The following is a 24,437-nucleotide window of genomic DNA, read 5'->3' as shown; positions in this document are numbered from 1 at the left end:
GTGCTGCTGCCAAATTACAGACCCAAGTAGCTGTATCCTTACAAGAACAATACCGAACTTTGTACTTTGGCCAGTTAACATTTTGTTGACAGTAAGACTTAAAGAGTTGTTCAAAGTTCTGCCCCAGAATTGATTTTATAGCTTTTGAGGGGGATAAAGAGGGTGAGATTGTGAACACATACTGTTATATTGCATTCTGGCACACAGACTCGAGTCTATTTGACAAGAGACTTTGGTTACGTATTTGTAGCCTCGCAGTAACATGGTAGATTCCCCAGAGTACTGTGCAGTACCTGCAAGTAAATTTTTTTTAAAGATACCTTTAATTAAGTCTAAAGTTTAAGCATGATGAGGTGTTTGGATGACAGGAATCACACTGCTCAAATCCTACCTCCCTTTCGTGATCCTTCTTGAATTAACAGGCAAACGCAACAATTCCCACTTAGAGTTTTTCACGTCTCTTCAGTAGGTGGATCTATAGTTCAATGTAATCTGTTCTAGGTTTCCATCTGTTAAACATCCAAACTTTTGGTAGCTTCTGGCTTTTAAATACATGATCTCACAGGCGTACTGAGTTATTGTACAACTCAAAGCAGGGTCATACAATCAAGCATTTTGAAGTGACACCAATTATCCAATTCCAGGATCAATATTACGTCTGTGCAAGTTCAGCTGGGCTTTGAGTCAGCTGACTAGAAAGCAGCAGCCTTGATCAGGGTATTTAAAGATCTGACCCGAACTGTATTTTTTAAACATCAACCCAAACTGAATTTCAACCAACTAGATATTATTGATGAGGTTTCCCTCAATTTTCAGGAAAGCTACCTAATAAAAATCTGACCTGGCTCAAGACTTGTCTGTCTCAAAGTTATTTGCTTTATTAGTCTTTGTAAGCATAAATCTGCTCTGTGGGAATTTCAAATAGTGTTGCTTTGCAAAGAATTGAAGACTGGGACAGGAGGAGTAATTTGTTGAAATCCTGATAGTTAAGAGATATCCACCTATTTTCTGACAATGAGTTTTTCTCATCTCTTCCTGAGATGATTTACTCTTTTACAACAACATTCTCTTGCTTCTGAAGTTTTTCCTCTCTGCTGCAACCATCAAAAAGTCTAGGTGAACTCTTTTAACAAAAATTTGCCTGGTCTTTACCAGAGGAAAAGTGCTCAGCCTAACCCATATGGTGCTGATCCCATGTCAGTCTCAGCTTCGATGCTAATGTAACTGACAGCTGTCCTATTGCAGGGGAACTGAGCGGGTGCATGGCTGGGACCGAGCAAATAATTAACAGACAAAGCACAAGCAAAGATCCTCCTCACCTAAGATGACATTGTCTTTCCACTTCTAGAAACTTCTAATAAATATATACTTTCGTTCTAAATATGCATTTTTAGAAGTGCTCAGCTTTCTAATTCAATAAACATGATTTCAGGAACATTAATTTAAAAAAAGTTTGTGATGTCTCTATCCCACGATAGGATACTGATCAATGCCTGTTATCATCAGTATTCTGGTAGTGGCTCAAGACCCCTTGTCACACGTAACATTTACTCTCTCTCTTCCATACAATCTGACAACTACGCTGTTCCAGTGAGGCTGCTGTCCAACACCTCTCTCCAGGGACAAGAATTTTAGAACAGGATAACACTACAATATCTAGAATTAAAGTGAAATTAGATCTGAAGAGAAACTGCTGAAAATCCAGAGGAAAGTTCAATAAATGGGAAATCTATTTTCCTAAAACTTAAACATGACAGGAAAAAAGCACGACCTTTTACCATCTTCGAGTGACTGCACTCTATCACTATGTCCTCTAGACAGTAACAAATACAACATAATTAATGAATATCAGCAAAGTAGAAGCCACCATTCTGTATTCTCTTCAGCACAGATTTTATCCAAGTTAAAACTATTCATACCAAGTCACAAACCAGTATCAGCTTGAAATCAGTTGCATGCAGACAGAGCTCAGTACATGCATCCTTCCTTGCACAGGTAGCATCCATGCAGGAAGCCTAAGTCATGCCACTACAAATAAAAAGCTGCTTAAATGGGATTTATTCTCTGGAACACCATCCACTGCTGCACAAGTACGCACAGAAAGATGAAACAAAGGTCGCTGGTGATTAACTCATGCAAATACTATTTTAAAATGATTCTATTTATCTTCTGCTCTACTTTCATCTCTATGGTAAGTAACTGTTATTTTAAAAAGTCTCCCTTTGTTAAAGACTTCGCAAAATAGAACAGAGCACCTTTTGGAGTGAACCCTTCACAAAATATTTGTTAAATATCAGCTTCAGAGTTACCCAGCAAGTACATTCCATTACAGCAAATGTGAACAAAACAGCCCCTTAAAAACAGAGCCTTTTAGACACCTTACAAATTATGCACAGATCTTCTCTGCATCCCACCAAGACAATGTAATTTACTAACCAAACAAAAAAAACAAACCAAAAATACCACCAACAAACCCAAAACAAAACAAATAAACCCAAACCATAACTCAGTAGAAATCATCAAAACAGATTTTAGCTGATGGACACAGCAGATATTATACATATTAATTTTCCAGCTATTAAGAAACAGAGGTACCAGAAGGAGGAAAACAAAAGACTGTACAGAAATGACTAGCAATTATTAGCTTATCATTCAAAGGGTTCTTAGCGTTTATCTGTGTTATGGCACTAAAACAAACAGAAAACCCACATAGTTTTCTATCACAGTTATTCTTCCTGTCTCTATCCTTTTTAAGAAGTCATGCTAGAAACAGTAAGTTACGTCAAAAATGGTTATGGTACTGCCTGCTGTTGTTTTTGTTTTTCTGAAAAACTCCAAGCAGAAGGTATTCACAATCTTGTCCTGCTTTCCACACATTTTGAACTAGCTCCATTATCTGACCAAAACAAGTGGGAGCAGTTTGCACTTTGACATGCTCTTAAATGATAGTCTTTAGTCAGCTACAATTAAGGTTAGACTGTCATTAACACTGTATTTTCAAGGCTGCACTGTTTCTGGGACATTTTCTCTCTTTTTTTTTTTTTTTTAAAAACATGTCTTTTGGGCCCTTAAAACAGGAAGAAAGTACCTATCACGAAAAATAGAGAAGTCTTAAGCAATTATTGTATTGTATTCTTTCTTAATCTGAAAACGCTTTTTTTTCCCCCAAGATAAAATAACTTACTTCCAAGCTGCCTCGTTTTATTGGGTTCAGTACTAGTAGCTTCTTAAGTAGATTTTCACAGTCTGTGGACATATAGAACGGAATGCGGTACTTCCCCCTCAGTACTCGCTCCCTCAGTTCCTTTAAAACAAAGTTTTAAAAAGTAAGCCTACCAATGACATAGAAGATTTAAAGAGAGTAAAAGCCAAGCTTTCATATTATAATTGTACCTTTAGATTCTGGCCATCAAATGGCAATGATCCGCTTACTAATGTGTACAAAATCACCCCAAGGCTCCACACATCCACTTCGGGACCATCGTATTTTTTTCCTTGGAAAAGTTCAGGAGCAGCATAAGGCGGGCTTCCACAAAACGTGTCCAGTTTATTACCAACTGTAAATTCATTACTAAAACCAAAGTCTGCAATTTTAATGTTCATGTCTGCATCAAGTAGAAGGTTTTCTGCCTAAGAGAAATAGAAGAGGAAAAGGACAATTTATGTATCAGAATAAGATCAATATATTACAGTGTATCATTTATCAATAAATGCAGGAACATTTCTTTTTCTACAATCGTTCCCCATCTGTATCTTTCTTGAAGATCAAAAGAAACTAACCCTCCTGAATATATTAGAAAGATTGAAAATGATCTATGCTTACTCAGGAAAGTACCACTGTTAAAAAAAGCTAAACTGACCTGGAAGTCAACTAGTGAATTAACTATGAAGATTTTTCTTTTCTGGAAGAAATAACTTAGTTCAACTTTAGACTGAAGCATCTAGACATCTCAGGATAGCAGTTTCAGCTTTTGACAAGGTTCATGCCAACTTCTGATGCTGACGAGTGTAAATATAATTCCAGATAGCATATACCATTTTGGTGGGGTGAATGATAGGAAGGATTTAAGACTTTAAAAGAAGATCTCTTCCGCTTACAAGATGAAACAGTTCAAGCTATGTGCTGTATCTTAGCATTCTGTACCAAAAAATTATCTCCCCCTTATTATCAGTGTTTGCTTTAGCAGTAACACCACCAAGGTGTTTAACACTCATTGTGTATAAAAAAAATGCATGTATATATACATCTAATATTATTAATGCCTGTACAGCGATCATCATGTGGACGCAGTGCATCACATACATAGATGCAAGTATTCAGGAACCTGAAGAGTCAGTAAACAGTATCTTATACTTAGTATCACAGGTAGGTCAGAAGATTAAGAGTGAGATTAGAGAAATACTATTACATTACTGGAAAAAAATAAAGTGCATTTCTCAAAATGCAAGGTTGCTGTGCAAGGAGTGCAGCAGAACTGGGCAATGTCTACTCCTATAAGAGCACCCTGTCTCCTGATCTGCGTATCAGCAACACAGGAGCAGCACTGAGCAGTGTAGGAATCTTTTTTCAACAGGAGGACAGATGTTAGCCAGAGCTAGATTCACCTAATTGCCAAACATCAGTCTTATAAGTGAACACAGACACCTCTCATTGGATGCTGTGCTCAGAACTGAGTCCAGAAAATAAAAGTCTTAGTTTAGGATCTGAGAAGCAGCAATCAATTTGTTAGTTGCTTTGATTAAACGGGATTTTGTTTGGGCTTGTGTGTTGGTTTTATTTTTAATAATTTCACTTACACTCAATGAACAGGAGACAATTAGCTACCAGTATATCAAGCAATCACCATGTGACAGAATTTAGCCTGTATCAGTAGTAAAATACAGCCCGTTTTTACAAACTAACTATCCTGGAAAATATTTTATTTTCCCGATTCATGACCTGTAATCTCAGCTGGTTCCAGCTGATGGGCCTGCAGACTGGCTCGCAGAGATGTTTTCCAGATCTGACAGCCTTCTACATTACCACACAAAGACTTCATTTTCCTTGTGATGAAAACATTACTGTCACTGCAGCTGCTCTGCAATTACAATAGTCCTCCTAGCTCAACAGTACTCTGTAACCCAAGTACCCCATGCTTTTAGGTTCCTTACTTCAAACAGAAACAACCGAAAAAAACCCTTTCAAATATGCCAAACAGAAAGACTACGCTTTTGTTGGTTACATGTTCAGAGCAAAAAGTATTAACAGTCACTGAAAAGTTAAGGTATGTTTTGTGCATCACAGGATGAGCAAAGTTGGAACTGGTTATAGCCCTTTCTATGCAAGCTGTTTGGAATCACAGAAAATTAAAAGGAGACCGTTTAAGTACCCACGGGCCTTGCACTCCCTCCTCTTCTGCCAGAACAGCCTGGACAAACTTGCACGTTTTCTTACACGTCTTCCTAGTCTAGTCTGAAGTAACTTATATTTGATGGAATTTACCCTTTCTGTTATTAAAGCCACAAAGGTTTACCAAAAACCTCCAAAGTGGTGCTAGACCTCTGCCTCGCGGTGCTAATGTCAGTTGGCTAGCATGTTGATACCACAGAGAAAGTCAATAGAAGCAGATGTGAATGCAGACACAACTTTAAAGCGGCTTCTTCCTTCTCTGCAGCTCTGTGAGAAGAGTTTTATGTGAGACGGAGATGACACATAACATTTGGAAAGGAGAGATGAAGTGAGAACACCTCCTTAAAGTCACCTTTAGCCCTTTTTTCTTTGGGGAATGTATTTTTCATTGGCTAGTCTGAGTGGCTCTCAACCACACATAACACTGAACTTTTCACATGAGTCTAGTGTAACTTCATCCAAGAGAAGACAGAGAGAGAAAAACAAACATTATTTTGCAGCCTGCCTGCCTGCCTTGCAGATAGGAAGGAGATCAGCAGCAGAGTACTTGTGACAGATGGTGAAAGGGATTGCACATAAATGCTGCAAAGCAGTTTTGGATAGTCCTGTGAGCAATGCAGTGAGCTGTATGTGTGCTATGGAACTAAGAAATGAATGAGGGGTGGAAGCTGTAACAGGATGCTAAATAACTGCAGGGGTTAATGCAGTAAGACTCAATAATATTGCTGGGCTGATCAAGCCAGTGCCAGATAAGCATGAGGAGGTGGCTGGCTCCCTGCTCCAAGCCAAGTATAGGGCTGAGACAACCAGTGAGGGTGGCTTGTCCAGCCAAGCCAATAGATCCCTAGGTGCAGCCTTCTAGAAAACTCAACAGTGGACGCAGTAAGCTCCAGGGAGCTTGATGAAACATTCAGAGGCTCCAAACCACCATGCAAGATAGGAGAAATTTTTTTTAATCACTATGTTGATGAGATCTAACCCTTTCCTTCCTTGCATTCTGACTTCAGAGTACTGGCCAGGCACCTCCATCATCAGGTGACGATGGTCCTGGGGCACTCAGCAGAAAAGGATGTTATTATCCAGCACCATATGCACATGCAGGAGCTGGCAGATGGACAGGTATTAGGGAACAGATTTGTAAGGAAGAGGTTGACAGCATGCTGCAGTGTATTATAAGAAAGCTAAGACAAAAGATACTGGTGAAAAAAAAAAGCTTTTCACAAGTATTAGATACATTAGTAAAAAGGAACCTACACCAGTGCTTTCTTTGTAAACGTACAAAGACATCACAGCAAGAGCACAAGCCAAGTTTTAAGCGGGAGAAGATCTTGTGTCCAAGTCTCATGATATCTAAACTTGGCATGAAGACGCTTCAGACAGAAGGCTTAGATTGTACCTGCAACTGCTGAACTCTAACATGATCTGTTATGTTTACACAGATATATTACTGAAAGCATCAAAAAAAGACAATTCAACTAATTTCTGTTTACCTTCAATTTACTTTTCTGCCTGAATGAAACACTAGAGTATAAAGCAGAAGTTCAAATGGATTAAAAACCTAACATATTTCTTATGAATCACCAAGGAAAGACCATTTTATGTATCTTGCAACATATTTTAATGGAAAAGATTTTAATTAAGTAGTGCTGAGTGGTATCATTGAACTTCTGCAGCTTCTGTGGGTAGATATCTGCACGCCAGCAGGTATAGTTCTTTGGAGAGTATGTCTTTCTCTTCAAGCCAAAACTGGAATGAAAGTAACACATGCTCTATTCTTGTCTCTCCTCTGTTCCAACAGGCAAGCTACATTATTTTTGCGCTTCAGAAAAGTGAGAATAAAATACAAGTGATAGTTCCCTCATTTGCATGTTTGAGGTATTCAGAAACAGTGGCAAGGACAAGCATATAAAATGAAATTAAGTCTATACTGTCAGCCAGCAAAATGGAAAACAAGTAACAGCCTACCTTAAGATCACGATGAACTATGCATTTCTGATGACAGTACTGCACAGCAGATACAATCTGAAACACAAAGATTATCAGTGAGATGTTTTATTTCAGTCTCAGTCTAAGTTTTCATATATAATTTAGTAGTTTGGCTTCTGATATGATTCAGTAAAACAAAAGAAATCAATAAATAAAGCTTTCATTTTAGAAAATATTCATGTAAGTTTCATTAAAGCTCAAATACTGAAACTAAAAAGTTTTAGTCCCTAAAAGCAGCTCATCTTCTTACTAAAAAAAAGTTTAATATATACCCCTCAAGGTAACAGGAGAAACATCTGTTTTAAATGCAGATCACCCAACAACAGTAACTATAAAAGGAAAAAATTCCATCCCTCAACCCAATAGCTGGATGTACCATCTCAAATTTTATCTTCTGAAATATTTGCAGCATACCTCTGCAATTCATCCATAACAGAATAGTTAATTAAACATTTTCATACACATCTTTTATACATATGTATAACAAAAAACAAGTCTGAAGCAGCAAGTTAGAACCATTTTCTTTACATGTTAATTATATACCTTAATTCTGAAAAATACCAGATTTTGTTTATTTATCTAATTAAAGCTTTTAAAAAAATCACTAAAAACAGGGTAAGAAAAAGATTAAGATGAGAAAGTTTGTAATAAGACTATAAAAACCTGTTACAGAATACCCTTCATACAAAACAATGTGACATGACACAGCAATATATGTCAGCGTATCAACATCTCCAGATAGAACATCTGTTTAATCCTTTTCTGAATATTTTAGAATTTAAATCTCAAGTGAGTCACAATAAAAAAACCGTGGCTCTTTCTTAGGAACATCCACTAAAAAAGAATGTAAAGCAGTCTTACTATTTTTAGACAGTACGTAGGAAGCAGATATTTTTCTCTTCAGAGATTTTTTTCCACTCCAGCTTTAATAAACATTATCACACCAATGAATATTTTTTTAACGTAAAAGAAATATGCTCACATTCATGTCTATCTGAAAACACCATAAACAGAAACAAAAGAAAGAGTGAATGTTAATTTCATACCTGCCTGAATTTTGCACGAGCCTCTTTCTCTTTCATTCTTCCATGTGCAACTAGGTAGTCAAATACTTCTCCTGACACGACAAGGACAAAACATCAGTCCTATTGCCCAGGTTTTATTCTTGACTGTCATGCACAATCAAATCATGCTTGAAAACAACCCCCTCACCCCCGTTCTTGAAGGGAAAGGAAATAGAAGCAGCCAGGAAAAATTCATTTTTACTGTTTGCATTGGGTTTAATTTTTCAAATATATAATAGTCAAGAAATATAAAATGGAACCCTTCATACTGCAGCTTCTTCAATTTTTAAAATAAATTTACTTAAAAACACTGAAACAAAAGAAAATTTACTTCAATCATGGAAAATATTCACGTTGCATATAAGACACAGTGGGAAACAGCTAGCGTCTTATGTACCAAATTTGTTTTGCATATCTCTAGTGGCTTCACTTAACAGTACCTGTATTGTCTTTCCCTTCTTGTTCTTTTTCTAATAGAGCTGCTCAAATGCCTTTCAGATCCTCATCTTTGCACTGTCTGATGAGCAGCCTGTCCTAGCTGGTCGCTAGCCCTGCGCTGGATTCCCCATTCACATGCTAAGGAGCTTCTCAAGCAGGTACCCAGTATCGCTCATGCTCTTTATGACCCAGTAGGTGCCCTTTCCCGTGTTCCTTACTCCCATCCCCTGGCCCTGCCTCTCCCTGTGCTTTGGCACACATTTTCAAGATAAAGCGAGGGGCACCAGTGCTTGCCTAAATATAGCCAATAAATACCGAGTCAAGTTTTTGCCAGAATCAGAAGCAGATTATCTCCTGATATTCCAGCAGAAACCTCAGAACAGAAACTACCCTTAAGCACAAACCTAATAGTTTACAGAATGTGATGCAAGCAAGAATATCTGCCCTGGGAGGTCTGCTAGGACTGTTGCAAAGGCCGGATTGGAATAACCCATTAACCATAAAATCCTTAAATTGTTCATAGGCATGCAACTGGCATGGCTTTCCATATTTCAGTTTACCCTTAAAGCAGAAATAAGAATCCACTTACCCCCACTGGCATATTCCATTACCAAATACAATGTCTTTTCAGTTTCAATAACTTCAAATAATTTTACTGCAAGAAAAATGAATAAGGGAGAGATTGCAGCAGGGAGCAAAAGCACAGCACAAACAAAAAATTATACTCACAAAGCGAGTATCATTTATGGCTAGTGATAACACTAAACCATACAAAAACTTTATATCCCTTAGGTTAGCAATCTTTTGAGGGAAAAAAGCAAAATTAATTTCTTTATCATGTTTTATAAATAAAGCATATTAATTCACAATTTCCTCAGAAGTTTATGCACACTGTACAAACACGTTCATGCTGAAATTAGTGTTTAATTTGACACAGGCAACTTTGAGACCATACAAACCTTCCCTGTTTCACTAGTAAACTGCTCCCAGTTAGAAATCTGAGATTCTGACCAACTGAAAACTGAGTGGACACCAGTTAAGTCTGGAAGACTTTCCTCAGACTGTAATAGTAACCACTCATTTAAAACAAACATACCCCACCACCACCACCCCCAAGAAAACAAAAAACAGCAGAAGGTAGGAATGCTGGAAAAGCAACAAACAATTCAAGGGATGAGAAGGGAGTGCCTAGCATGTAATAACTTGTACGCCTCGTCCATACCTTGTATGCAACAAGCCCTCTGGCCAATTCAGGACCATAAACTGTCTCTGGAACAAGACTGTCCAGCCCTCCTCAGCCAGAAGAATTGTCATCACAAAGTAGGGCCCTGAAGCTGTGGGGTAGGTGAAAGAACTAAAGCAGAAAGGGAAAATTACATACTTCGTAATTCTAATTTTCTGGAAATATCAGTCGGCGGGAGTCTTTCCTAGACTGAACTAATCGAGTTTTGCTACCTTCACCTAAGAAATTCATGCTTTTTGGCCTCAAAAATTTCAATGGACAGAGGAGAGTTGGGGCCCACAACAGACCAGAGCGCTCAGCATCTCCTACTTTGTGTTAAGGCTTTCCTGAGGAGATACATGCTCAGTCCAGAGCAAAATTCTTGTTTCAAGCAGAGTCAATAAAGGAGGTTGGACAATGATGCATTTACTGAACACTCATTGTCTTATTATCTCAAAAAATTTTAACGAACAAAAGCATAGCTGTAAAGTATGTTCAAATAAAGCCAAAGAGTAAAATGTAAACAGTATAATAAAAAAAAGTTTGCAGAAATGCAGGGCTCCTACCAATATTAGGATGATTCAGTATCTTCATTATTCGTACTTCTCGAAACAACTGTCAAGGAAGCAAGACAATTTTCTTAAAGTGTGCTTATTAAGGAAAAGTTATTAAAGATATGCAATTTTAGATGGCAAAATGGAACAGAATAAGCCACAGAAAATAGCATTAGCATAAAATACAGATAAATATGGTGCAGTGAATGCCAGAAAATGTAATCTACATCTTATACATTATATAACAATAACCACTACGAACTACATATCAAAAAACAGACTAATTTTTAAGCTTTATACAAACAGACACAGATAACTTTTATAGCCCTTTCCAGAGTTTCACATTGACCAAAACCAACAGATTATTCACACAAGTTTTATCTCTTTGCTCTGATTTCTTTGGTGACACTGGCAAGTTCCGTTAACTACCCTGAATACATATAGAACTGTGGGTGCAAACAGAAGCTGTAGTACTACAAAAAAGTTGAACACACAAATGTTAAAATGGAATTAGATACCAGGAATCCTGATGCCCCCCAGTCTTGCCACCACACAGAGGTGAACTGGGCAAGTTCACTTTTCTCACAACAGTGTATCCCCATTGCCAGATCTATTTACTGTGCTGCATGCTCTTTAGTCCCATACTGGACTGAAGTAGGATGCTGAAATGAAGGAAAAGCAGCTCCCTGGCTTCAGCATAATGCTTAGCATTTTGGAAACCTTGTAGTGCTATATCCTCCTTATAGAGAAACTTGGCTCAACACAGAAGTGTGTTGGTGCTGTTCTGCTTGTCTGATGCCTCAGAGGACATCACTCCCTCCATTTTCAAAATTAGTCCCATTTGTTCGGATGCTACCTTTGCCAAAGGGTACAACAATGCAAGCCAGAGACCGAACACCACCTCAAAGAGTAGCACTTTCGTTTCTATTTTATGATGGCTGAGGCTACAAGCTAAGAGAAATTAAAATTCTTTTGCTTAGACACCACTGATTTTTTTTACTCCATTTGTGAAACCTAGTCATAACATTTCTGAAATTCTACATTTATTCTACAAGTTAAGGCTATAGAGCAACATATTTTTGAAATTCAGCTTTTGATCAAGTAATAGCATCGCAGTTCTACATTTACATTACTTAACTATTTTCAAGCTAGTTACTATCCACTTGCCTTCTAATTGCCACTAAAACCATTTCAGAAGGAAGCAAAGACTAAAAAAGCATTTCTCTGAGAAAACACGAACAGTATGATGCAGTTTGGTTGTGTTCAAAATGTAACACGTGGGTATGTAATACTATGTACTAGAATTAACTTTAGCAAATATTCTCTTCTCCTCATAAAGCCAGTTATTCCCATGAAAAAAGCAACACAGCAGGCTGTTCTTTGTGCATTTTTTTTGCTTTTCTAAGTATTTGAATTTGTTGCACAAGAAGTTTCTCAACTAAATCAGTAACAGTCAGAAGCTAAACCAATAGATGGTACAGCTTCAAACAAGCTTCTAAGCAGGTATGTGGAAAACCGCAATTCCTGCCAGAATATTGGAAAGATATTTCATAACTTCACAGTATTAATCCTGGTATAAGAGTTACAGCAGTGAACGCAGGTCTTCATAGCAGGATTAAAATATTAACACTTCTGTAAATAAAGTAATTTCAGATATAGGAAAAAAAGATCATTAAGAATCACAATTTTATTTGTAATGTGAAGCGCATAGTAATGGGAGGAAAGATGTACATTATTCAATATTCTCACAGGATTTAGAAGGTCACTAATTGGTTTAAGATTCAAATTGATTTCACAATGACATGAAATTTTGTTCCACATAGTATGTAATTATTCCTTCCATAAAGGAAAAAGCCTATCAGGAAATGGACATAAAAGTCTATTTTCCTCCAGACAGAACATTACTGACCTCTAGCCTGATGCAGATACTTTGTCATATGAACGAAACATTTACTGGCTCTGGTTCTGAATAGAAGACATCACCAGGACCCAAAATATGGGCTTAGGTTTATCCCATACAAATGCCAATAAATTTTTTTGCAACATCTTGTATTATATATATCCTGTTCTCATACAAAAGCAGGTATGCAGTCTTGGTAGTCACCATGAGTATCTCAAGAGGAAGTAGTTAGTCTTGACCTTTTGAAAGAAAGCAGCTATTCTAAGGCAAATTCTAAATGAACTCAAAGTCACAAGGTGAATCTGGATATTTTCTTGCTGGTTAGTGGCTCTGAAGTGGTTATCTTGTTTCTTTGGGGATTTTTACTCAAAGACACTTTTAATGTTGGTTGAAATGTGTTTGCATGCTTAGAGCAAGAACTGGACAAGGCTGAAGCAGCCAAAGTTATCTTAGGTAATGCTCATCCACACAAATCACATCAAGCATAAGTTGAATGGAAACTGGCTAGTTTATTTTACAGCAGAATGGTGCCAGCCTCCCTACAAACATATGAAAGCAGGAAAAAAGAGAAACCAGCACAGTAAGAATTGAAAGAATAGTTGAAATCTTGGAATCTACCAGCAGTTACCTGCTGACTAAATGGCTTGCTCTGAGAAAAAGGTTAAAAACCCCTAAGCGGTTGTACTCCCTACAAAACTCCTCTCCCAACTGCCTACCCACTACTGAAACTCAAGCACAAAAGTTGCCTTCTTCATCAGGAGATCGGCATTCCCCTGAAAGTCTATGTTTTGCAGTTGTTATTGGCTTCTGACAGGTTTCTAGCAGTTGTTTACTGGGAAACTGATGTTTTCAGGCCTTTTTCTGAAGTAACTCAGGTATAGGCATCTTGCAAATTAGGCAGATGTAACTTACATATTTTATAATACTGCTACATAACTAAGTCAAGCAGCTTTGCTAAAGCTGCTTGGCATGACAGGTATCTTCCAGCCCGGGAAGGCTGGAAGAAAGAAATTGTTTGAAAGACTGGAAGAACTTAAATAATTGAACAGCACTGTGTAGAGACCACAAACACAGCCACACTTTGTGGCTACACCTTGTGTAGTTCCTGGCCCGTACAATCCCAGGGAACGCTTATGGGTCTCTCAAATGCAGAGCGGGGAAAAAGAGCAGGCAACCTTATTTTAATACAGACGTTCAGAACAGCAGAGGGGGAGTGGGATGGAAGTTGGGCAAATAAACTGTTCTCTGGAGTCCTGGTGTATATTCAGGATTTTATTTGGTCCAGTGTAAATGCATATTTATACAAATTAAGAAAATGCCATTGTTCACTCCTCCAATTTTCTCTCACAAGAGAGGAACAGTCTAGAAAATCTCTGAACAATGGATAACACTTGACTAAAAAAGCATTAACAGTATTCAAGTATCAGGGTGCATTATTTTACATTGCAAGTCTGCATTCCATGGAGCACTACTTTGAAATATATCTCCCCCCTCATCCCCATTTCCCCTTGCAGAAGTTTGCTGGTCATTAACACTACTTATGTCAATGTGTTTATAAATAGATATTTGTAAACAATAGCCACTACACCCCCTCAACAATACCCAGAATACCTCTATATGCAAAGGACGAGATGTATTAAAGCAACAGGGCCATAATTACTTCCTACAAAGCCAATTTTGTTAATTTTATAGAAGTTTGGAGAGAACAGAGAGATCAGTTCTCCTTTTGCGACAAGGCGAGCTTCAGGATTATATAATGCTCTGTTTTACTGATAAAAAATAGCGCCTTCAGAATTCACGCACACCTCTCTTTTCTTGAGCAGCAGTGTACTGCTCTCTCAGAAGGTGTAAGTGCTCCCTGACTTCTCTCCCCCCACCCCACCGCTCTTCTTAACAAAGTGCTACCATTCAAAAAAGCTCCTGAACAAGTATCTCCTTGTTGCAAACAGCTTATAGCCTGTAAGCTTTAAGTTTACTGTAGCTACTGTACTGTAACTTCACTTACAGTGGACACCCAGCACCATACTCAATTTGTGGACCTTGTACCTATGGAAATGGCACAAGGCTTGAAAATTCGACCCCTGCTTTTCCAGTTCATTTTTCAGGGCAGACTGCAGAAAGTGCAAATATCTTCCCTCATGCCATTGCTAACACTTCTACTTGCTGTCAGGTTAACATCTACGTTTAAGATTTACTACTTTAAGTCACTACGATCAAACTAAAAATCTTCAGTTAACCAACAATTTTTCTTGCTTTAAAAGATGTGTTTGAATGCTTCTCTAGTTTCTAAATCATTACTGAAAAGGGATATTGCAAAAAAGCATATCTTTCAATAGGTAACACATTGAAATCTTCTACTACCTCTTTACCTCTGTTCTGCTTTTCTTAACAACAGAGAGAACCTGAGTTTGAGGCTTTAGATATATTTAAAGAATAAAAAGAAGCCCACTGACCTCTAAAACAGGAAAACCTGAAATGCCACTTACTAATCAAAACTATTAAAGAAGTACCTTCTGCTCCACTAGCAGTTTGCAGAAGAGCAGGAGAATGCTATTTCAGAAACATCCTAGTGAAGCCAGTACAAGACGACATTTCCAGTGTAGCAGACATGCAGAAAATAGAACGGCTATTTTGAAAGAAATTATAGTTATGATGAAACCCAAATACTTATATTTGGGAACAAATTACAATCATGACAGTGGAAAAAGCTAAGTCAGTACAGCATGTTACTATCAAGACAGCAAGTTCACAAAAAAGCCAGCCCCGTCTTCTAAACAAGTGCTCACTAAGGTGGGAACCACGTACTGAACAAACTGAAAACAAAAGGCAGAGCCCTTAGTTCAACATTGCTTATCTATTTGAAGAGGTAGAGGTCCTGAAGCAAGAAGTATATTATAAAACTTAAGACCATCACATCACATGCACAAGGATGCAAAATAAAAAAATTCACAAGGTCAGCTTACTTCTGTCATCTCTCCCAGCTTAAGTTAAAATAACTATGCCTGCAGAGTACCCTGCCCATACAATATGGCATAAATAACACTGGAGAGTGGCAAAAAACAAACTAAACACTTTCTCTGCTTTCATACCTGTGACTAACTACAGACCCAGCTTGTATGACGCTTCCAGCAACTGAAGTACAAGCTCAAATATTTCTGTCTACAAAACAGAACAGTGCCTAAGAAGAGCTATGATGCCTCAGTTATTTTTACTTAAACTAGGTCAGTACTAAATATTAAAGCGAAACCTACTTGCACTTGGTATCCTTTATATTACACTGAGTGAAAAAGGAAAAAGACAAGGTCATTCACAAGACCAGAGATCACTACATATTTCTCTTATTTGATTAATAATGTATGTAAAAAATGATTGAAGGCCTAAAAGTTTTGCTGATCTGCATACAGTCTAGCAGCTTTGAAGTTCCAGAGACTGACCTCTCTACTCTGCTCATTTAGATGGGTTCAAACTCAGGAGTGGTATTTTTGTTGCAGAAACTTACTATAGTATTTCTCTAAAAGCATTAATTAGAAAAGTGCCTGTTCCTATTAAGACAGTACTACTATCACCACTTCCCCCCAACATCACCTCTTGAAGAAAAATTGACTGAACAGTCCTACGGTACAACCCTAATGATAAAATTACAAAAATTCACATTACAATCACACTATATAGTAAAGAATCACAAACTCATATAAGAGTTCAGTGCAAAAATTCAAATAAAGATGACTGTGAAGCATAGAGATTTCATAGAACAAGATTTAAAAAAAATTATTTACAATACACAAATGACATATCAAAATAGTAACAGAATGAATTCTAAGCATGCTGATGAACTACCCTCCCACTCCTATTTGCTTTAAAAACCTACAGTCGCTTGAGTGACTGTGCAAAAACTGTGATTAAGCTTACTTAAAGCTTTCAGGGAATCAATATTCTGTTTCACTCAAAATTCTCAGAAAATTGGAGGAAGCTGAAGACCTTTAGAGCTTCAGAACAAAGATTCCCACCCCCCCACCCCCCGAACGTGACAATCAAGATGTTAGAAGGAAAATTTTATGCCAACAAATTATGACACTTCCCAGTATAAACAGAAGATGCATGGGATAAATATTTCTAGAAGTTATTGTGGCTAAATCACTAAATCCAACTTCAGTCTTTAATTCTGCTATAAACTGCTTCTAACTGTATCTAAAAATGTTTCTCTTGTTATTAGCTTCCCCCTCAGAAAAGACAAGTAACTGCAGCAATGTTCTATTATATAAATATTTTGTGTGCTACTTGTGCAGTGTGACAGCATCTTGTGTAGGCTATAAAAATTTCATTTACACTTGGAATGATTTTTTTTTAATCGATTATGGAATATTTTTGTGTGAAACACAACTTACATATCATTAAAGCAATGATCCCAGAATAAGTTTCTCATGCTTAGTTTTCTAGGAAGTTTTTTACTCTCCCATTGCTCAACAATGAGACAAACTCACCTAGCTCTCCTAGCATACCAAGCTAGGTAGGAAACAAGCTATGTGAGCAGCACAGGATTTCCCCAATATGTCATGTACTGCCTCTGTAGGTCTCTCTTTGCTAGCTCAAATATTAGCAAAGAGATTTCCTTAATACAGAATATAGGACTTATGGATAGCACAGCTTTTGCATGGACTCTGCACAGGAGGTTGAATTAAAAAAAACAAATCACAAAGAACCCATACTCAAACAAAAATACTACAGAAGAGAAATTAAAGCAAATAAGAGTTAAAAGAAATAAAGAAAAAAGAAATTAGAGCAAAGTTGTTTATAACTCCCCATAACCAAAGTTACACAATAAAATAAATGTAACAGCATCCACAGATAAAAGAACAGCAGTAAGTCTTTGCCTCCTTCTCTCATTCCTACAGATACAGACAGCAGCAGTCTAGTATTTATGAACAAAAAATATCCCAAATTTTTATAATGGACAACCTCCATTATGACAAATCAACATTTCTGTGCTTCAGCCAAAACCAAACATATGTACAAATAGTGAAAAACCCCAAACCAAACAAAAACCCCCAGGGGTTTGTTAAAACACTTATCACAAAGGTTATGAGGGACTTCTGAATTTCTATCTACAGGCACAAGCACACACGAATGTTCTGATTACATTCAGTCATTTCGTCAGTTCTATGCATAAAAAGTAATTGCCAAAGGTCCCTTATGTTTAAGAAATTTTATTAAAGTTGAAACAATGTTAAAACAAAGGTAACCCCCCGCCCAACCATTAAAGCCATAAAAATCGGCACTCTTATAAATCCACAAAACCCACTTCCTACATTAACGAAAAAATCCAAGAAAAATACTGTCCTTTACAGCATTACATCTCAGTTTATTAGATTGGCAAATTATTTGTGTACCTAATTAGATATAAATTTTATTGTCAGCAATGGATAAGGAGAAGGAAGAGCAAATGGATAAGGAAGAAGAGTGAGCAAGTAAGCAATGTTTACATAGGAACTACATAGAGTAACTACCCTCAGCCAAATGGCACATGCACATTATAGCAAAGACAGCAGGATACCACTCTCTGCCAAGGTCATACATACACAAAGGTGTTTGTTTAGCAAGATAACGGGACCAGATATTTTTGTCAAGTAAATAAGAGATCACAGTTCAACTATTTATAGAATTTCAGATGTTATGGTATATTCTTACCTTTTGCAGACTAGTAGGGTTTAGCTGGGTTTTATCTATTATTTTCACAGCAACCTTGGGAAAAAACAACCAACCGTGGATTATTAAACTCAAAAATGTTTGAACAAAAACATATTGCACCTCTGTGAGCAAAAGCGTAGATTTGCCTGTAAGACATGCATATGTGTCTGCTTTTGTGCATTTCATCAAGCAAAATTTCTCACCTATTAAGACCTACCAGCAGAATTTTGCCACCAGATGGTACCACCACAGAGTCAGTTTTGTACTTCTGTCAGTGTTTGGACAGAGCAATGTTATTCCGTCCACTGTAAAACCAGGCCCTCCAAACATGAGATCTATCTATCAATAGATTTTCATATCAAGGATCTATGAATACATTATCAACATCAATAAAATCTATATATCAATAGATTTCTCTTTGGTTTTGGAAAATGCTTGGGGATGAATGCACCCCCCTCCCACCCCCAAAAAACCCCTGAATGCGCAACAAACTTTTTGATCTCTTCACCAAGAGGTTACATTTTTAAAAAAACAGGGTTAGCGGTTAGAGGGAAAAAGCCTGGGCACCTCAGGTAACTTTTCTTATATCCTGAAACAGCCTCTCTGCATCTTCCTTTATGATGACAAAAAAAGCATTTTTTTTTTCCTATTCAGGAGAGAAAGGTAAAAGAATAGCAGAAATACTTATTATAAAGATAGTCAAAGAGAATATAAAACACTGTCAGCTTTTTTTTCTTTTTAAAGGCTTACCTCTCTTCCAGTAAGCACATGCCTTGCCAGTTTCACTTTGGCAAAATTTCCTTTTCCTATTGTTTTCAGCAAGCGATAATTTCCAATGTGAGGATGCTCTTCATTGGTAGATGTAATGGAGTTTCTACATCGGGGGATGTTTTGTCTGCTACTTGACTTGATAGGCTGGACATGTGGTTCAGTGTATCCATCCACAGAGGTATGCTGGAAAGCAGATAAAATAGTTGGGAATTTAGCTACTTGGATTTTACACAGTTGCAGCAGAATAGACTAAAAGCGTAAAAAGGTGTATAGGGGAGTAATTTATTTCCTTTGCAAGTATAACTGATAACTTTGGATGGTAGCTTAAGCAGAACATGCTGTCTTTTGGAAGAGTTTGATGCATGTCTCAAGAAAAAAGTTTGCAGGAAGATTTTACCAGCTCCAAAAGTAAAACTAGAGACACCTAGGCAGTAACCAACAAACCATTACAGACTTTTTTAAAAATACGAAAGTATGACTAACTACACACGACATCACTATGTTGCAAATAAACTTGCTTAATCATAACAACATTTAGTCTTTTAAAAATACATAGTAAAAAAAAAAATTTGTGTTTTGGCATATTTGGAAACAAGGTTTCAATTATTTTTTTCCTAACTTTCTTCATCTCAAATAACATTATGACAAAAATATTTTTGAAGTAAGCTTTGTTTCCCAAGCCTGTTTGCATCTTTTAAAGTGAGAACTTCTATGACTTACAAGTAACGAGCAATATTATTTCTAAAAAAATGATGTAGAATCTATTCTTAAAAAGAAAACTCCATGGTATCTCATAAATATATTTTAAATCTCAGAAAGTCTCAAGAACTAAAAGGATGTTATTTTTAATGCATGCCAACACATCATCCCACATTAAATGTTAGTCACTGAAATCTGCGTGCTTCTGTACTCTCTAACTTCCAAGTATATAAGGGGCAAGATACAGATGGGGCTTGGAAACGTTCCAAGGAGAAACCAAACTAACAGATGATGTCCAAAGGGTGTTAAGCATTTCAGTATTTCTAACACTTTCTAACATTACCTGTTAAACATTTGTATCCATTTGCCACTAAAATTTAGCCTCTAATCTTTTAAGTTACAGATTTTAAGGCAGGCAAATACTGTAGGTAGAAACAGTGTCTTCTCAGACCAGTTTTCAGATTTTGCAACAGAAAGGCATGCTTACTCCCTGCTCACTCAGTTTCTGCTAAGCATAAAGCCCAAACAGAACTCGAGACACCTCAATATTTTCTCATTATTCACTGCTTCAATCAAAAAGTCTTTACAGACCAAAGTTTTCTGCTTTCAGCTTAAGGTCAAAGATGTAGAGTCAGAACGCAGCAGGAAGCTTCACTGTTTCTCCCAATACCCAACCTAACATTGGCCTATGCTAATCTCACCTGTCATTCCTTATGCAAGTAATTATTTTCTTATTCAAAATGGAATTTAAAGAAGTGCTTCCAGCTTCAGTGTGTGCATTTATTATAGACTGGAATCAAACCCCTCCTGTGTAAAAACCCAGGCTTACAATTAGTCCCATTGAGCCAAGCAGAGTTATTTGGGGACATAAGTACTAGTAAAATTGGGAAAACTAGCAAACAGCTGCAACACAACCGGAAAAAACAAGGAGTATACCACAACCAGAATGTTCTTTCCAAATGTAGCACAACTCTGCTTACATCACCTCCAGCATTATTAATTATTCACTATGGCCAGGAGAATGGTCCTAAATATAATTTTCTGTTTGTCTTCTCATTAACTGAGTCTCTCTGCAAAATACTACTATATCACCACCACTAAACTTTTTTCCAAATTACTGCAGAACCAAGCAGGCCAGGCGTGTTTAGATTCTGTATATCAGACAAATTTATTCAACCATGAAATAAGACGTTAGCAATAGTATTTATCCTTTAGAAGCACGTAATTAAAATACTTTCTGTGGACTTGGGAAGAGAGGATCAGAAGGACAGCTCCAGGCAAAGAGGCCTTGAAACATTCCTTCAACATCGGACACTAGTCCTACAAGCAATAAACCACAGCCCAAATAAAAGTCTTGCTTAAGAAAACACCCCGCAAGAACAGTATTTGTATGGTGCTAGTAATGAATATTATAGCCATACCTAGAACCCTGTCCAGAGCTACAGCACTATGCTATACAAGCAATTTTTAAAAGTCTTCGAGCCTGTTTATGCACACAATTAGATCTTCACTACTTGAAATACAATGCCTACCAGAAGCATTAGCAACCCTAGTATCAGTTGCCAATTTCACGTGTTTCATAGGATTAGGCTGCTTCCAGTAGGTACTTGAAGGGATCTTTTAGACAAGCAGCTGGATAGGCAAGCAAAACCAATGCCACAGGCAAAGCGAAAGATGGCTTCAGAGGACAGATCATTTTAATGCAGATTTAACATGGAAATCATAATGACAATATGACAACACAGAACCAAATCTGAAGAGGCCAAAAAAAACACCACAACAAAACAACCAAAAAACAAGTAACAAGGTTCATGGTCATGACGATTCTGGATTTTTGTGACAGAAACACTGAGCTCCTCCAGATAGTTTCTTAATTATTCCCTCATAGACAGATTATTTTCAGAGTCAACCCTTCACCCCAGCTATGCCCGACGGTTACAGAAAACATGCGTGAAGAAGGTAGAGTTTCTTTCTTTGTGAGCCACATTATATATATAATGTGTGTAGTTTTTTAATTTGAACAGCACTGGATGAAATTCATATTAAGTTTTGCAATAGGCTTCTCTCTTGCACGTTAACAGCTTGCTATTGTTGGAAAGTACAGAAGAATTTAAACTAGTAACTCATCAACTTCTAGAAATCAGCATTCAAGGAAATCAAAACATAACAAGGTTAAGATGTTGGAAAAAAACCCCTAAGAAACCTCAAACAATCAAGTTAAGTCAAATAACAGCAACTCAGAGATTATTTCCAAACAATGCTAAAGCTGAATTCCTCAGCAGCAATGCAATATCCACACACTGTCTAGAAAGACTGGCTATGTAGTTTTACGATCTTTCTGGTCCATTAGAATACGTTCATTCATTATGCATCAGCTATTACGTGGCTATTTAAAAATGCCATTTCAGAAGAACAATCTCTAAATTCTGAGAAATTTTTCCGGGTACTGGTAACAAGGAGACTGTCAAAAACCACCACTACCCTTGAAGTTCACTGCCATCTAAAAACAATTCCAGCTAACAAGCTGCATTTCCTACATAGGATTTTAATTAGGATTCTGATAATTCTCTAGATACCTTGATAATATATCTTTTTTATATATATATATACACACACACATCTATATCTCTCTCTAAAATGTAGTGGGAAACACTACCTTATAGTACATCATAAACATGACTCCCTTTATGTTCAGTTTATGTCAGTGTTAAATAAAATGTTTAGAAGTCAACACAAAATTAGATGTTTCTTAAAATAAAACAATGTTAAACACAAAAGATGCAGCAGTAACAAAAGTTTAGAGCTGAAACAGTGTATTAGAGCAGCCATTTAGCTATTTTGCACATTAGTCAAGCCTTTAAAACAAACAAGAAAAAAACCCATGCAAACCAAAACCCACCACCTTTTCAGAAATCTCAAACTCTAGAATTCAATTTTAGATTGCAACTGAAGAGAGCTCAATTAACACTTATTACTCCTAACTAGATTTGTTTCATGACACGTTGCATTAAAATTATTACAGAAAGTCAATGGCACTAAAAATCACAAGAGTTAACCTGACCCATCACTTCCAAGACTCAAAACTATTCTTTTCCTTGTTTACCCATGGCAGCTTTGCAAAAGCAAGATGACACGACCAGACACATTTATCTTTGAGAAAGTGCAGAAGAACTAACCCCACCAAGTAGATACAAAGCGTGTACTCCAGTACTTTACTTATTCAGCATCCTTTAGCCACTTAGCTTGCCACTGGGGTAGTGTTGTCATGGCTTATATGCTGTAAATAAACTTACATCATTGCATATATTAACTGCTCTTACAGCTTATTCTTAAAAAGTCCCCAAAACTACTCCAGCCACCAAACCACAGTGTCTTTCTCAATCAAACACTACAGGCCTCTAGAGTCCTTCTGAGTGACAGGGTAACTTCCACACATTGGTCTCCCTACAAATACACCTCACTTGATTAAGCAAACATCTTGGACCTGAATTTTCCTCTTCTTGAATTACTGCAAGGCAAATTCCTTGGTACAGTCAGACCATGGACGCAAAGTATGCACACGTGATGCTAGAGAAGGCACATCATCACATTTCCTCTATCAATATTATCTCCTGTTCTGAATTTAGGTTTCTTGCAGCCAATTTTTATATTCATAACTCCAAACATTTTCAAGCATGTGCCATACACATGAGCATTTGTAACAGCTGTCATATTTTGCAAGGTAATCAAAATAGCTAGCCCAGACAGAGTGAGTCTGAAGGGTTTAGAAGACCATCTTCTAAGCAGCTCTGATCTGCCACAACTTTGATTCACAATACAGGGGAAGAAAAGGGGAGAAAGATGAAAAGTAGTGTCCTAGATATCCAGCTGCTTTTGTGTTTTAACTGCTTGCTGTCTATAACTATTCCTTCAGGCCTTATGAGCTGCTAGCAAACCATCTCAAGCAAGTCTCTTTTGATGAAATAACAAAGAAACCAAACTAGAAGAGTCCAGTTTTTTGAAAGATCTTGGTAAACCTCAATGTAGAAACCAGAGATGTTCAGATCAGCTTCTTCTACATCACATATCAAGAGGTCCAGATTTACAGGTATTAAGTGTGCTGCAACTCTGAACTGCACAAGATGATAGTACCTGATCCATCAGCTAGTGCCAGAACAAGGGGATTCACTCTTGCAGGTAAACCTCACATTTGCACAAAATCACAGCTTACTCTTGCCATGTGCACCAGTCACATCATACTGCAATTACTAAAGCACCTCTGATCTCAATCAAAGCATTAATACAGCACTATATACTCCGATTTTTCATACCTTTTGGACGTACATGAAAGTGCTTTGGAGGGAACAATTAAAAAGACTGAATGTGTGTATATGCACACAATTCTTTCCGTAATTTCTTATCAGCAATTAAATGCATACTAGATTGGGAATGCATGATAGTATTAAAAACAAACAAACAAAAAACACAGAAAAACTCAGAAAAGCTCAGAAAAACCCAAGAAACAAATAAACAAAACACAATAAGGGAAAAAGTATATACAAATTTAAAATCAGATACCAAGGTCAACGCATGGCAAAGACAGGAGAGAATCAGACAAAATTGTGAAAAGTTTGTCTTTAACTTGTACCCAATACCCTGAGCTGGCTCCCATAGGCTTTCCAGAGTGCACAAAGAAAATAATCAAACACATGCATCTGCATCTTTCTGTTTCTATCAGATTTACATAATA

General features: G+C 37.1%; 1 protein-coding gene across 11 annotated transcripts in view; it reads right to left on the bottom strand.

Moving 5' to 3' along the window:
* Nucleotides 1-24,437, bottom strand: part of MARK1 (microtubule affinity regulating kinase 1) — a 60,642-nt gene that overhangs the window by 18,517 nt on the left and 17,688 nt on the right. For 9 of the 11 annotated variants that reach the window (XM_064446288.1, XM_064446293.1, XM_064446292.1 and 6 more), the window contains exons 2-9: nucleotides 18,989-19,192; nucleotides 18,239-18,292; nucleotides 10,666-10,714; nucleotides 9,467-9,532; nucleotides 8,422-8,492; nucleotides 7,355-7,411; nucleotides 3,394-3,630; nucleotides 3,185-3,304 (exon numbers count right to left, since the gene is read on the bottom strand). In XM_064446288.1, the coding sequence (XP_064302358.1) occupies nucleotides 3,185-3,304; nucleotides 3,394-3,630; nucleotides 7,355-7,411; nucleotides 8,422-8,492; nucleotides 9,467-9,532; nucleotides 10,666-10,714; nucleotides 18,239-18,292; nucleotides 18,989-19,192 (858 nt within the window). Of the gene's footprint in view, nucleotides 1-3,184; nucleotides 3,305-3,393; nucleotides 3,631-7,354; nucleotides 7,412-8,421; nucleotides 8,493-9,466; nucleotides 9,533-10,099; nucleotides 10,232-10,665; nucleotides 10,715-18,238; nucleotides 18,293-18,988; nucleotides 19,193-24,437 lie in introns of those variants that run through there. The other 2 variants (XM_064446297.1, XM_064446298.1) reach the window with 2 other exon arrangements.

The sequence above is a fragment of the Phalacrocorax carbo genome, chromosome 3, assembly GCF_963921805.1.
Source record: "Phalacrocorax carbo chromosome 3, bPhaCar2.1, whole genome shotgun sequence".
NCBI classification, from domain to species: domain Eukaryota; kingdom Metazoa; phylum Chordata; class Aves; order Suliformes; family Phalacrocoracidae; genus Phalacrocorax; species Phalacrocorax carbo.
This window is presented reverse-complemented; position numbering and strand designations above follow the sequence as displayed.